The sequence below is a fragment of the Euleptes europaea genome, chromosome 4 (assembly GCF_029931775.1).
Source record: "Euleptes europaea isolate rEulEur1 chromosome 4, rEulEur1.hap1, whole genome shotgun sequence".
Lineage (NCBI taxonomy): Eukaryota > Metazoa > Chordata > Lepidosauria > Squamata > Sphaerodactylidae > Euleptes > Euleptes europaea.
This window is the reverse complement of record NC_079315.1, coordinates 91255727-91272043: the sequence shown is the minus strand read 5'-3', so window position 1 is coordinate 91272043 and position 16317 is coordinate 91255727. Positions and strand designations below refer to the sequence as shown.

The window sequence follows — 16317 nt, the reverse complement described above, 5'->3', positions numbered from 1 at the left end:
TAAAATTCTTGACAGAGAATGAAGGAGCAAATGGAACAAAAAGGCTCAGTGAGAAAGTTGATCGCCAGATCACAATTTCTGAAGTATAATGTGAGATCAAATGAGTTTTGGCATCAGCTGAGAAACCTGGTGGAAATCAACATGTGATGCCCCTTACCCAAGTCACCTTTCCCTTTCTTTTGAGGAACATCCAGAAATGGAAAGCGTTGCCATCCAATCAGCTCACACTACGAAACTGTGCAGGCTAAGCAGTTTTCTTCCAAGACAGGACACTATGTTTAATGGTCAGAGCTTTTATAAAACTGACCTTTTGTCTTTAAAAAATTATTTGATAATCAAAACAGCAGGACTTATCCCTACCTGGCTCATTCAGGCTTCTTTTTAAGTGTCGCTGCAAAAACCTTTCAACTAATTTCGCTAATCAAATGGCAAATGTGTTTCATTCTTTGCACAATATGATAAAAGTATTACCCGAAATGGAAGTGTAAAATATGCAAAGAATGAATCCTGCTTATGACAGTCCTGTCATCAACTTCTGTAGCCTGTACATCTGAATGTGCATTTTGTTAATCTCTTGCTAAGTAATACTACTCGGAGGTATTCTGTATTTGTAACCTGATAATCTTTTTTTCCTGTTCCTATTAGGCTGTGGGGTTTCATCAGCCAGGAAGTATCAGAATTGCTGCAACGCCAACAAGAGTGGATGAATTTAAGTACCAGATGTCTCGAGCTGGGTGGCACCCAACAGAACAATACCTTGTTGGGCCAGAGAGAGTGCAAGAACTATGCCCTTTGTTAAACATGGAAAAGGTAAATCAGGCAATTGTTTTATGTAAAAGTAATGTGAAATGTATTATCCATGTAAAGGAACACGATTTTAGGATTAACAATTTAATTCTGCAAAAGGTTATTTTGCGATGTAACTTATCACAACTCTCTTGGGGCGTTGGTTCTTGTAGGTTATGCGGGCTGTGTAACCGTGGTCTTGGTATTTTCTTTCCTGACATTTCGCCAGCAGCTGTGGCAGGCATCTTCAGAGGAGTAACGCTGAAGGACAGTGTCTCTCAGTGTCAAGTGTCCTTCAGCGTTACTCCTCTGAAGATGCCTGCCACAGCTGCTGGCGAAACGTCAGGAAAGAAAATACCAAGACCACGGTTACACAGCCCGGATAACCTACAAGAACCAATGAACTCTGACCGTGAAAGCCTTCGACAATATCTCTTGGGGCGCTTTGCCTGCAGTTGAAAAAAAGAATCATGAAGACAAAGCGTCAGCTGGTTCGTATGAAGCCATTTAAAGTAGTTGTTATAGGCAGCAGATCTTAGTAATGGTGTCATTTCCCCTATATTCAATATCCAGCTCTGTGTGTAAATGAAATGCAAAAAGTCCAGGTGGGAAGGGTGAGGTAGAACTTCTAGCTGCAGTTGCGGAAATGTCTAAGGCCAGCATTGTGTAGGATATGCAGGGTGCCAAATCAGGACTCAAATGACTATTTATCACAGAAAGATCAGCAGCAGCCAATATTGTTTGAGACCTAAACCATCTTTATCGATGTATATCAATGTCCTGGTGGATGACCTGCACCAGGGATGAACAGAGGGAGTGCGACCCTGTTCATTTTCCTTGACCTCTCTCAGTGGCTGTCAATACCATTGATCATAGTATCCTTCTGTAGCACCTTTCTGGGCTAGGGTTGAGAGGCAGTTTTTTGTGGTGGTTTCAGAAGGCAGAGCTGGGGGATTGCTGCTCAACCCCTTGGCCTCTGGCCTCTGGGGTCCTGCAAGGTTCTGTCTTGCCAGCCATGCCTTTTAACATCTGCCTGAAACTGCTGGGTAGAGTTATCCAGAGATTTGGACTGGGTTGTTGTCGATATGTGGATGATCCTCAGCTGTGTCTCCTGCTTCTAGCAGATCCCAGGGAGGCTGTGGAAAGCGTGAATTGCTACATGGAGGCAGCTTTGCTACGGATAAGGGCTGATAAACTGACGCTTAATCCTGACTGTACAAAGGTGCTATTGGTGGCTGGAAGGACTGACCTGGGTATCGTGGTGTCTCCTGTTGTGGATGGGTCACACAGCTCAGGGGTGCTGCCGGACCTGGGTTTCCTATTGGTAAATGCTAGTGGTGGCCAGAAGTGCCTTTCATCAGCTTTGGCTGGTGAGCCATCTGCAGCCTTTCCTGGGCAATGTGGAGTATGCCCTGGTAACATTTACATTAGATTACTGCAGTGCGCTCTATGTTGGGTGTCCAGAAACCTCACTTGGTACAAAATGCTGTGGCAAGAATGTGGACTGGAGTAGGACCATATTACTCCAGTCTTGTTTCATCAGTATTGGCTTTCAGTTGGTTCTGGACACCATTCAAACTGCTGGTATTGACTTTTAAAGCCCTATATAGCTTGGATTCAGCATACCTTAAGGATTGCCTACTTCATATGAACCTACCTGGCAATTACAGTCATCTTCGGCGGCCTAGCTGTAGGTGCCCCTGTCACCTGAGGCTAGGCATGTGACAACCTAAGAGATGGTCTTCTCGGTTGTGGCACCAAAACTGTAGAATTCACTCCCCAGGGATATTTGTCTGTCCCTGTCTATTATTACCTTCTACTCGTGGGTGAAGACCTTTTTGTTTCATTTGGCATTCCCTTATTGACCCTTATGTTTTGGGTAGTTTATATATGTGTGTGGGTGTGTTTAAAGTTAGTTTTAATATTTGTTAACTATTTGCCAACTTGAGGGCCCTAATTGGGTGGAAAGACTGGATTAAAAATGTTTTAAATAAATTAAATACAATTTATTATATTGTTTCAAAGCATTATTTGACATATCTATTTCATCCAACATAAATTTTTTTGCAGTTGATGAGGCATACTTATTTTTACTTCCTTCAGCTCACTGGGGGAGAAAACCAGAATAAATACGTTTAAGAAATAAGTAAATACGTTTGGGCGCAATCCATCTGCTATTGAACTGAGTTACCAAAATGGTGCCCAATTGCCGCCCTTGATTTACATTGAAGAATGCTCTATTTACATAATTACTATGGAATATTCATTTGGATTTATTTTTTAAGTCTTCCACCATTTAATTTATTTTTATGGCAGATTCTGAACATTTCTTTCCTAGTAATTATCCACAGCTGCTCATTCCCCACTCTGTGAAATTCTGATATTCCTGTCTTCCTTATTTTTTTGTCGAGTTATAGATAAGAAATGAACAGAATGAAGCTGATTCATTGTATTGTGTTTAACCCACTTAGATTTTGGCTGGCTTGTACAATCCTGGAGATGGTCACATTGATCCTTATTCGCTCACTATGGCCTTGGCCACAGGAGCCAGGAAATACGGTGCTCTGTTAAACTATCCAGTTGAAGTAACAAATCTAAAATCTAGATCAGATGGGACATGGGAAGTTGAAACTCCACATGGAATAATTCAAGCAGACAGGGTTGTGAACACAGCTGGTAAGAAATGATATTTTGATGCCACTAGAAGCAGAACTACAACAGCAAAAACCTTTGCAGAATGAGTTTGCTCATGCAAAACACAGATTGCATATTCATGCTGTAATGAATACCTAGCAGAAGCAAATGATTAATGGTTTATAACTAGCTAATGACCTCGAGAATATGCAGTGAATATTTTTTAGATTTGTAGAATAATATTTTTGGGAAATTTAATACATTTTATGCTACTGGTATTCTGATCTCTATATTTACAAAGGTCTGTGGATCTAATTTTCAGGTAAATAATTTAGGATTATAGCATGAGGCATGTTCTAGAGTAGGCAGTACTTCCTGTGGATGGTTTGCCCTGTTAATTTAAAAGTAGATGAAATGGATTTTACTGTTGTACAATTCTAGTCCTAGACATTATGGAACCACTTATTTAGCATTACATATAATTTTCAAATGCTTTTTATTCAGCTAAGTTACAATCACCTGCTAACTTTCGTGCAATAATTACAGTGTAGGAAAAATGGTCAGACCCTCTTGCAGTCTCCCTCTGTGAAGCAGGGCTTCTACACACACACAAAAGCTTTAGGGTTGGATGCAGCCGCTCAATCTTGCCCAGTTCCCTCCTTACTACAGTGCCTGTACCACCGGGCTTTTGTACATGCCAGTCCCATGATCCCAAGCATAGTCTTTATTGATGGTCAAAGTGGACCCCTGTTCACCTGATAGGATCCAGCCCTTTGATTTGGGGCAGCGGTCGCACTATTTTTACTATGTTATATAACATTTTGTTGCCAACTTTGCAAATAACAGCATTTGAACTTTTAGTTATGAGGCTGTGACTTCACTTCAGGCCTTTTCGTTTGTTTTGATAACTTATTAAACCAAAAACGTACTTGTCTAGCTCTAATGTTCAACCAAAGGGAACATTTAAAGTTGACAGTGATTAATGACCTGGGTCAGCCTCAGTAAACACAGCTATGATGAGAGCATTTTCTAATCTTTTTTCTTCCTTTCAGATCCTTCTTTCCAAATAATCTGCCACTAGTTTTCAAGCCAGTCCTGTTGCTGTGTTAATATTCTTGCAAGTTTAAGGGATGGATCTAAAGATGTTCTTCCACCAGCAGCTACCAGCACCAGTGGAAAAAGGAAATGAAACTATTTTTACTGATAGTTCGCTTCCTCTGCAGACCCGCCCCCCCACCCGGACAGAATTTTAGGAGCCACAGTGGGCTGCAGTGACAAGTGGGAAAGTCCAATTCCCCAAGTCTCCCTCTGTTTGCAGTATTTTGGTTTCAGCCTAGGCTAGGAGTTATACATTGGACATAGGCTTGTAATTCATCAATATCGTGATACTGAATGAAAGTTTATAGGGGGTCTTACAATAGTTTCTGTAAAGTCTGAAAGCATTTATTCTTCATTCAAAGAAGTATCCACAGTCACCAATGTAGAGTATAAAAGACTTTCTCAACTAGAGAAGAGTCCACTAGGAATGTACTAGGCTGAATTATACACCCTCAATAACAGGAGGAACAATCCTGTTTAAAGCAGCAGCCTTTCTAGGCAGAACAATAACAGTAACAACAACAACAACAACAATAATATACAATACTTTTAATATTCAGAGTCCTCAACACACATTCTCTCATTGTAATCCCTTACAACAGCCCTATAATGCAGGCCAGTACTATTGTGCCTATATTGTAAATGGAGAGCTGAGGCTGAGGTAGAGTGCCTTAGCTACAAAGTGAGTTTGTGGCACATGTGAGATTTGAGTGAGGGAATTCCCAGATCACGGCTGATTCTCTTAGCCAATAAATATGAAACTTCTTCTGTCGTTTACCCTAAAATATTTTCCCTTTTGTTTCCGGTCACGCTGTTCTAATATTTTTATTCCTTCCATTGTGTTTCCTAGGATTCTGGGCTCGTGAAATAGGCAAAATGATTGAACTGCACCACCCACTCATACCAGTACACCATCAATATGTCGTAACTGCAACTATCCCTGAAGTGAAAGCCCTGAAGAAGGAAATGCCCGTGCTTCGTGATTTAGAAGGTTCCTATTATCTAAGGCAAGAAAGGGATGGGCTTTTATTTGGTCCATATGAAAACCAAGATAAAATGAAATTACAGGAATCCTGGGTAGAACATGGAGTCCCACGAGGTAACTTTTCTTGATGAAAATCTCTTTGGCTTAGAACCTATGCTTTCTTTCATGAGCAGAATACACCTAGAGCCAGAGTAACACAACTCAGACTTTGTGTCCATTACAGCCAGTCCTATTAAAACTGTTTATAAAACTGTCTTTTACACCAGCATAGTTTACGTCAGGGGTCCCCAACATGGCACCCACCAACACCTTTCCTGGCACACACCGTGTTTTTAGAAAGTGGTTAGGGCCATGTGTGTCTTCTGATTGGCCATTGGAGATCTGATAGGCTGGGCAGGTTAAAAGGATATGGTTTTAGCAGCAGTTGCCATCACAGTGTTGGTTTTATTCTCTTTCACTCCTCTTTCCCAGGGTACTTCAAAAATTACCCTTTTTTCACCCTGTGTGGTTGGCTCCACCTCCTGCGGCAGCCATTTTGTGGTTGTGCCCACCACCCCGTGTCAGAATTCCAAATGTGCCCACAGGCTAAAAAGATTGGGGGGCCCTGGTTTATGTCATTACAGCTATGGAAGCATTCAGACGCAGACTGGCTACTGATGGCAATGGTGTAATTATGTACCAGAGCGGTGAAAAACTCTTGGTACATCAACTTTTGACATATTGTTTCATGTGAAGGAAGGTAGAAATGACTGCATTTGTTGTTGCACTTAAATTGCTAGCTATCTTCTTTGTAAAATAGTAAGATACAGTTTCCAAGTAGCAGAAAAATAAATTGCCTGACCTTCACTAACATTCTTTATTTTGCCAGAACTCTTTAGTGGCTGGAATCTGAGTATATTATACACAGGCTTCCATGAAGACAAAGAGGGTTTTGGAATCATCATCATCTTGCTTCACAGATCTCTTGAATAATCCCATTTTTTTCAGTTTGCAAAGTTTCTTTCAGTTTTTCTTTTTTGAGCAAAGGAGCTTTTTATAATTAAAGAGCCATTCAGAGCCATGCTCTGAATTTTATAATTCAGAGCAAGAGATCAACAAAGAGACAGTATAAAAGCCTATTTCCATAACTGAAAATATGCAGCTTAATACTATTGATAATTGACATATTGATTGATAATCCATAGAGTTTCTTCAATCCAAACACTGGTTGTTGGAAGTCCTTTATTAGGAAGTTTCACACACAGGCCATTTTTGCATGGTCAATTTTGATGCTCGCTTAAAGCTCTTTTTTAAAATGCTACTTCAAAAATGCCTTTTCACAGTCCTGACGCAAAAGGAAAAGTTCCACTCCCCCCACTCACCTGTTCCTTTGTTCCTGTTTGCATAGCCATTAGCATATGCATAGCTAACGCACCTCTGTTGTTTTGCATTGTTCCTTAAGGGGGATTCTTCGCGGCAAACACCAAAGGTCTCCTTAAATGGGCTCTTTAGTAATGCGAAGCAGGTATGCGCCAGCTTCGCAGTCACTTCTGGAATGACGGTTCAGTGTGCAAAATAAAAAAAAAATATGTGGGGCAATTCAGCCTGGAACGCGCTGCTAATTACCATGCAAAAATGGCCATAGAGTCTCACAATAGGCACAAGAGAACCTTGTGTGATTGTTTTGGCATAAATCTGTGCCTGGTTCACTCTTGGATTACTGGCAACTATTCGCCTCTATTTATAATTGCCCTTTTTGTAAAGCATCTCTAAGAAGCCCTTTAGTCTTCTCTTTTCCTGTCATTCCTTTCACACATGGTTATTTGATCATTCCACCTATCTCTCCAATATACCATAAAGATTTTGTTTTCTTTTTTGAAGAATATTTGGTTTTGTACTGGGTCGCATTTGACTCTAGAGTTTACTCCAGTTCCAGAGGACAAAAGATGTCCACAACTGCTATCTGGTAGCATTTGGGTATATGAGAAAGGAGTTGCTTTGTCTTGCATATCTATGTAACGCAACCGCTTTCAGAGCTAACAGATGCATAAGAATGTGGACTGTTTTTTAGGTTTTGGAAAGGAGCTTTTTGAGTCTGATTTGGACCGAATAATGGATCATATTGAGGCTGCCATGGAAATGGTCCCAGTCCTGAAACAAGCAGACATTATTAACATAGTTGCAGGTCCCATAACATATTCTCCAGACATTCTGCCTATGGTGGGACCACATCAGAGTGTTCGAAATTACTGGGTGGCGATTGGTTTTGGGTGAGTAAATCAGTCTTTTCAGTAAGACTTTGGTTCTCTCTTCTTACAAGAAAACTTCTTAAAAGTAGATTCAGTAGTGTCGATATTCCTCTTTCTGGGAATGCAAGTGGTCTCTTCCTAGCTTACCCACATTTTGCATGTGTCCTTGTTGGCTGTGTGTTTTTCTTTTCCAAGCTGACCCCACATTCTCTGCTTTTTCCTTTGTTCTGGGACTTTGATCTATAAAATCAGCATTGTGCTCCTTACTGTGGATTAACTACATATTAGTTAATATACAGCATCTAGTAACTTATAAGCAACATAAATAAGCTACTTATAAATAACATACTTAAGTTAGTTAGAAGTAACTTGCAAGCACAAAGCATCTCAATCATCATCTGCCTGAGAAGACAGGCATATAAATATCAGACATTTATACACAATTTTTTTCTACATGAAGATGATGACGAGAAAGCTTGTACATTGTCACTTATGAAGTGCAGCTGTTTGTTTTATTTTGAATAATTTGAACATAATTCTGATCCATGTACCTGAAACAAAATGAATCCTTATACCAAATTTTATAATGGCCACTTCACACATTACATTTTTCATGTGTTCGTACACTGAAAAAAAGCAACTTGCATTGCCCCAAATTAGGGAGAGATAAAGAATAGTTTCTTTACCAAATAAACCAGTCAATATGGAAAATTGAGTGGTTGTTTTTTTTAATTTTCAGCTTTTAGAAAGCCAAAATTCATTTGTGGTTTTTTACAGTACACAGGGGCAGCCACTGGCCAGCCTGGGGACTCCCCGTCCTGCCAGCCATCCAGGCAAATCCTGAGCAGCCGGTTGCCCATTGGCTGCCCATTCCACCCAGCCTGCAGCTGTGGTGCCCAGCCCAGGGCTTAGGGGACGGGCCACCCCTGATAATATGGGGACTTTCTAGTGCCCATGTGCCAGTGCCTATAGTCATGCTCTCAACCTAGAGTAAAGATGCCAAAAATGCCTGGCAAAGATGGCAAGTATCTTGATGATGTCATAGGGAGGCAGAAAAATATAAACAGTGTTGGGCATATCCACTGTATTATATTTAATTAGTTTTTAAGATTTGGCTGTACTAGATAGTAGTCATTGTCAATGATTTTGAGTAAACAACATACATGGGAGTGAGGAGAGACTGGAGCAATAAACGGATCTAGCAGTCAGGTTTATACGGAGGAGTTACTTTCAGGTACAGGGGTTCCAGGCTGTGAATGTGATTAAAGTCTAGTTCAGCTTATACTGTTTTTGTTATTGTGTAACTAGGACCCTGAATATGATTTCAACCTGATGTCATTGAGGAAAAAAATCAGAATGTTCTATATTTTACTAGTTAAACTTGCCAGTCGTTAGCAAAGCTTAAAAAATAATTTTTAGGAAAAAACTGCAATCATGGGGAGATTGTAATCTTCAAACCCTATGCTGAAATGTTATTTGAAATAAGTTAGCAGGGGTATAATGTATATACTTTCCCCCCAGATATGGCATAATCCATGCTGGTGGTATAGGAAAGTATCTCAGCGACTGGATACTCAGCGGGGAGCCGCCTTTCGATCTCATAGAGTTAGATCCAAATAGATACGGAAAATGGACAACCACACAATTTACAGCAGCAAAAGCAAGAGAGTCTTATGGATATAACAACATTGGTAAGATAATTATTTATAGATTTTTCCTGTCTAAAAATATTATTGGCACTTGAGTAAATGATAACTGTTCTGAATTTTATTTATTTGTCCATGCTTTCTGGGCCAACAGAGAGCAGGGCCTGGTTCTACATTGTCACGTAGTTTGCGGAGTCAATTTACACCATGCATAGTCATAAAGTGCTGTCTGGCTCCCCCCACACACACACACACTGTTGTGGTATTTTACAACCTATAGAGAAGTATTATTTTGAAACAGTACTGGGAGGTACGTGTGCAAAAAGTTATTTCATTTCACCTGTTTTATCAGGCTCATGTATAACAGGGAATGTAACCCCCCCTTTTACCTTTGCAGTTGGGTATCCTAAAGAAGAAAGGTTTGCTGGGAGACCTACAGAAAGAGTCAGTGGGCTTTATGAAGACCTTAAGTCTAAATGTTCCATGGGTTTCCACGCAGGATGGGAGCAACCTCATTGGTTCTACAAACCTGGAGATGACATTGGATACAAGTAAATGAAATATAGACTTTTCATTTCTGTATTGTGCTAGATACAAATTATACATTACAGTTTAATAGGACTAGACGCTGTCTTCTACTTCAGGTGTGCAGCTTTCAGTTTGTATATTTTAAACTGTTCAGAAAGCCATATATTTTATTCAATTATTTCACTTATTTTTTAAAAAAGAAAATAAATATGCCACCTTTCACCGCAATGGGCATTCAAGGTAGCTCACAATAATAACAACAACAAAATCAGCAGCAACATTCACTGATGGTAGCAGCAACATTAAAAACATCAATTCAATCTGAAATGAAGTTTTCTAAAAATGAGAAAAGCAAAGCACTGGGTACTGAAATAGGGGACCCATCATGAAAGGCAAAAATATGGTTGACTTGGCCTGGTACCTAAACTATGACAATGATGGTGCTAGAAGAACATCCATTAACATGGAGTTCTGTAACCAAGGTGCAACCACAAAAGGCCTTTTTTCCAGTAGATATCTACCTGTCTTTTCAGTAGATATCTGCCTGCCTGCCTTCATACGCATCTGGAGAGGACCTTTGATAATGTTCTCAGTCGACAGGTTCATACAAGAGAAGGCAAGGCACTCTTTCAGATACACTGGCTCCAGACCCTTTAGAGCCTTAAAGGTCAGCACCATGGTCTAAATAACCCACATCATCAAGGAATGTTTGGGTTGAACTGCCACCAACTGTTCAGGCACCTTGTCAGTACACGATATTAACAACAGGCCAATAGTTAGAAATACTGCTAAGTTCCAGGGAGGAGTCCTACTTTAATACTATTGGAATCGCCCTTTAAGCAAATACACATTGGGCAGCCCAATCCTGAGGGCTGCTGTGGTGGTAGCAGCCAGCCACCAATGTAATAGCAGCAATACTGGTTCTGTACCTATGGACATTCCATAGGAAGAACAAACAATACGGGCCCCTTTGCAAGATGCACACCACATAGCATGCGTCCTGGAGTCCATAGCAACACCAGCAACACCCACCAATCAGGTAACGAATGGTGGTACTCCAAGTGGTACACACAGATGCAGCCAACCACCGCCCTCAATGCCACTCCCCCCACCCACAGAACACCAGAAGACAGTGAGGGAAGACCCAGCAACAGTGCAACCTCAACACAGGCACGTGGCCTGAGCACTCCCATCCCCAGACCCCTGGCAAGAGGCTGAGTGGCTGCAAACATGCTGCCCACACAACCATCCATGCTGCGAGCCATGCCCACCCCTCCCCTGAAAATAAAAACAACACCACCAAAATTCACGCTGGAATCCACAGCCCCCACACCCAAGACTAGCATCCTAACCACTGAGCTGAGGAGGCAGATGCAAAGAAGGCATGCCATCAGGCATAATTAGGAAGCCCACTGCAGCTCTGATGCCTCCACAAGCCACATGAGGCCACACTGCCCCATTGCAAAGACAGGCATTGCTTAGTAGAAAGGCACAGGGATAGCACGCTCAAGACTCTTAGTTTGATCCCCTCATGGGGAAAGGACAGAGGCTGGCTAACTTTTGCTCCTTCAGACCTCAAAAAGGGGAATGGGATGGCCACCTGAAGGAATATGAATGCAGAGCAGTGGTATACAACTTTTCTAACATTAAGTGAATGAAAGTTCAGGACGGGTCATTGTGACTGCTTCTTGCTTCTAAAAGCAGCCGCCCAATTTGTTTGGTTTTTAGACCATGCAATGCCCCCCAGCCCCCTGGCTTACAGGTTGAAGACAGAGGGCAGGAATTGTTCTCAGCCATCATTCTGCTGATCTGTAAGAAATTTGCTTTCAGTATGAAGCAAACTAAATTGCTGCAATTAATGGGATCTGTAATTGAACAATTACTAAGCCTGTTGTTATTCTGATGATAAACTTGAACATAATGCTGATCAGTTTCTTTCCAAATATTTCCAACAAGGAGGACAACAGGAAAAAAGAGAATTTCAGTATTGCATTGTGTTACATCTGTATTTACAGCTACTTTATAGCTGTGTCCCAGCAGTTTTTTTTTTTTAATGCACTGAAACATTCTTTTTTCTAGGCCTAGTTTTCGACGCACAAACTGGTTCGAACCTGTGGGTCGTGAATATAAGCAGGTGATGGAACAAGTGGGTGTGATTGACCTTACTCCATTTGGCAAATTCAGCATCAAAGGCCATGATTCGGTTAGACTTTTGGACCGTCTTTTTGCAAATGTGGTCCCAAAGGTAAATAGAAACATAATAGCTACATCAATCTAGGATCTGATCCCAAGCAGGTTGAAAAAATTACAAGAGTATAGCCTCATTCACATGAACTACAAAGAAGGGATGTGCAGCTAGGGAAAAAATCAATATTTTTCAGATCTGGATATCAGGTAGCCGAAAATTACTAGTATTCAGTTTTCTGGTTTCCAAATACCAGTTTGGTGTTCAGATTCAGGGTTTTTTTTTAATTCAGATATTTTTCAGCTCCATTACTCCCTATGGGGACTTTCTAGGGGGCTGGAGGGGCTGTTTCAGGATCATCAGCTACAGCCACTTTAAAAAAAAATCACTTTGGCACATTTGCACCAAGCTCTTGGAAGTTTAGATCTCCCTTCCCTTCTTCTCCATTATAGTCTATGGGGAATCTTTCCAGGGCTCTTGAGGGGCTGTTTTTTAAGTTAGAGGCACCAAATTTGCAGCAAATTTCCCTCCCAAATGGAGGGAAAATGGGCCCCCATAAAATTGGAGCCCCTGACCCAATCTTCATCAAATTTGGGGGTTCATGTAAGGAGAATCACCAGCAGCAATGCTGCAAATTTGGTGCTCCTACTTTAAAAAAAAAAAAAAAAAAAAAACAGTCCCCCAAAGCTCCGGAAAGATTCCTCATAGGCTACAATGGAGCCAAATTGTTTCGGGATTCCCAGAAAAAAACCTGTACCGGTATAGGTAGTCAGGGAAATTCAGGAATCTCAAAAAATTTCAGGTTCAATAAATCCAAATGCAGATTTTCCAGATTATTTTTTTTCTTTGCACACTGCTAGTGCAAGTTGGTTTCATATTGGTTCTAGTCATTGCTCTGCCTTCTGAGGGAGTTAACTCTTTAACCATTGTAACCTTTTAAAGATCTACTAGAAGCTGTTTGGAGAGACCACTTGGAAACTTTTTGGTAAAGTTGGTCCCTTAAATAAGCATGTTACAAATCCTTATGTCTCAGTGTTGGTGGTAGTACTAAGGAATAGCGTTTGTGTGGATTCAACTCTTGATTTATATGTTGGTTTTATGCTCTGGTATGGTTTTTAATGCTGAGTTTGAATTGTTAACTTTCACAGTGTTTTATGTTTTTATTCTGCTTAATTTTTGTAAGCTGCCTTTGTCAGATTCGCTGAAGTGGAGGCAGAAATATTTTATAACCAAATGAAATACGCACATTTAAACATTATCTGGGATGTGAAGCAGGTCCAAAGCTAGAAGAAGATGTTAAGTGGCAGTGTACGTTTATGTCATTCCCCAGTGCATGTAGGTAGTATTCAATTGGTTGTATAAAATAGGGAAGCATAATATTTTTAGATTTCTTTCCTCTGAAGAAAAGCGTAAAAATAGATCACTAAAGCTTTTTTTTTTAAAGTTTCAAAGATATACCTGTAGGAGATAGTAACAGATTAATGGTGCAATCCTGTGCCAGGTTTTTGCAGCCAAATGCTTGGATGCTGCCTAAATTTCTGTGGCTGCAAGATGGAGGGCAATTTTTGCTGATTTCTTTCTCCTGAAGCAGCCCGAAACATGTCAAAATGCTGCCCTTGGGGAACACCCTAGGAGTAACTTGGGCATGAATCTCCCACAGGAGGGGAGAATCAGTGAAAATTCCACCCCTTTTAAAAAGGTAAAGGTCCCCTATGCAAGCACTGAGTCATTCCTAACCAATGGGGTGATGTCACATCCCGACGTTTACTATGCAGACTTTGTTTATGGGGTGGTTTGCCAGTGCCTTCCCCAGTCATCTTCCCTTTCGCCCCAGCAAGCTGGGTACTCATTTGACCAACCTCGGAAGGATGGGAGGCTGAGTCAACCTTGAGTTGGCTACCTGAAACCAACTTCCGTTGGGATTGAACTCAGGTCGTGGGCAGAGCTTGGACTGCAGTACTGCAGTTTACCACTCTGCGCCACGGGGCTCTTCTACCCCCTTTACCTCCATGGAAATCTAGGTGGGATCCAAGCCTATGCACATTGATTTGAGCATAGACTAGAGTATCTGCATAGGATTGCACCATAATTCTGTGGGGAAAACCCTTCCATTTAGAAAAACAACAGTGATTTGGGGCCTTTGAAGTTCCCTTAAAAAAAACAGGGCTTAGTCATGCCCTGACCTGGATGGCCCAGGATAGCCTAGTCTTATCAGATCATGGAAGCTAAGCAGGGTCAGCCCTGGTCAGTACTTGGATGGGAGACCAGCAGGGAATACCAACGTCACTACGCAGAAACAGGCAATGGCAAACCATCTCTGAATGTCTCTTGTCTTGAAAACCCCACGGGTCGCCTTAAGTCAGCTGCTCCTTGATGGCAAAAAAAAGGTTACCTAACTCTGTACTGGATTGTAGAAGGAATTTGCATCAAAGATTTGCAAACCATGTCTGCTACACAGTGCTTTAATTTTTGCTGTTTTTTTTTTTTTTAAATTTAATACAGGTGGGTTTCACAAATATAAGTCACATGTTGACTCCAAGAGGTAGAGTTTATGCTGAGCTTACAGTCTCTCGCGTGAAAGAAGAGGAATTTTTGTTAGTTACTGGTTCTGGATCAGAGCTTCACGATTTGAGGTAAGTGTAAAGTTTGCCCACTCAAGTTTTAAACATGTTTTGTGGTTCTCAGTGTGGGGAAGAGGTGACCATTCAGGAAAGTCAAAACAAAGCTCTCCTGTGCACAAACATGTTGGGGATTTCTCAATCAGGGATGAGAATACGTACAATCAAATATATTTTGAGGGCTTGTCTTTTTTTTCCTGAAGAATTTATTTATTTATTTATTTATTTATTTATTTATTTCATTTATAGTTCACATTTCTTACTGAGACATAATTAAAGCAATGCAATTAGAACAGTATAATACAGTTCCCAGAAATAGCTTTGTCCTAGCATAAGTCTTGTTCGCCATTGAGAATCTGGGCTTGTTTAACAGGCTAAAATGGGCTGTTATTGATCACTGCCAATTCTTTAGATGTGTAGTAGGGACAAGGATTTTTCAGATAAAGAAAATAAAGGGCACAAGGAACAACTTGTGTTGGGGAACAAAGTTTGGAGGTGAAAACATAGATTGTAAAAATTAGAGCTGATGGTATCCCAAAAAACATTTGTTGAAAGGGGGGGGGGGAATTGTTGGATTTAGCAGTGAACTGCTTAATTTTACAAATGATATTTTATTAATTAATCAGGCTTCTGAAGTAGCATTCGTCTTGATTTGTTGGGATTTTCTCTTCCTGGATCAGTAACACACTGCAAATGCTACTGCTCATAAATGTTGATATTTAAAAAAATTGTTTTGGTCTAATGAACTCTTTATAGATGGATTGAAGAGGAGGCTGTGAGAGGACAATATAAGACTGAGATAACAAATGTTACAGAAGAACTTGGAGTCCTTGGTGTAGCTGGTCCATATGCGCGGAAAGTCCTCCAGAAATTAACAACAGAGGACCTCAGTGATGCTGCATTTAGTTTTCTACTATCCAGGCGCTTAAAGATTTCTGACATTCCTGTTACTGCAGTTAGAATTTCATACACAGGTGAGGAAGTGATGAGGAAAACAATGACAGTCTCAAAAACAGAAAAACTGGTCTTTGGTGGGTGGGAAGTAATGCTCTCAGGCAAATTCAGCTGTGGAAAAAAAACTTTTTCATTGAATGTTTATTTTCCCATCAAACTTGTAAATTATGATAGCCACAAATTATTTGTAGATTTTTTTTTTGAAAAATATTAATCTTCAATTTATAATAGGTGAACTGGGCTGGGAGTTGTACCACAGGCGAAAAGATTCTGCAGCTTTATACTATGCCATCATGGAAGCGGGCCAGGAAGAAGGAATTGACAACTTTGGGACATATGCGCTGAACGCATTGAGGCTGGAAAAGGCTTTTCGTGCCTGGGGAGCAGAGGTTTGAAAATACGTTATTTCCTTTCTCTGTTATTTATGACTTATTTTGGTAGGCTTATAAAATTTGATGGGGGAAAAGAAAGAGAAAGGGGATATGAGTATGATTAACTTGTTTATTTTACAGACAGAGAAAAATGCTCTCTATTTACATTTGTGGTACAGATTTGTGTAAGTTTCTTTCATGTATACTATAGGTTGGCCTGACCTGGATGGCCTAGACTAGCCCGATCTTGTGAGATCTTGGAAGCTAAGCAGGTTTGGCCATGG

General features: G+C 40.7%; 1 protein-coding gene across 1 annotated transcript in view; it reads left to right on the top strand.

Moving 5' to 3' along the window:
- Positions 1–16317, top strand: part of DMGDH (dimethylglycine dehydrogenase) — a 47070-nt gene that overhangs the window by 12082 nt on the left and 18671 nt on the right. Inside the window, exons 4-13 of the mRNA XM_056849027.1 lie at positions 646–810; positions 3258–3462; positions 5369–5617; positions 7554–7752; positions 9253–9422; positions 9775–9928; positions 11985–12150; positions 14593–14723; positions 15465–15682; positions 15894–16051. Coding sequence (XP_056705005.1) covers positions 646–810; positions 3258–3462; positions 5369–5617; positions 7554–7752; positions 9253–9422; positions 9775–9928; positions 11985–12150; positions 14593–14723; positions 15465–15682; positions 15894–16051 — 1815 coding nt within the window. The remainder of the gene's footprint in view (positions 1–645; positions 811–3257; positions 3463–5368; positions 5618–7553; positions 7753–9252; positions 9423–9774; positions 9929–11984; positions 12151–14592; positions 14724–15464; positions 15683–15893; positions 16052–16317) is intronic.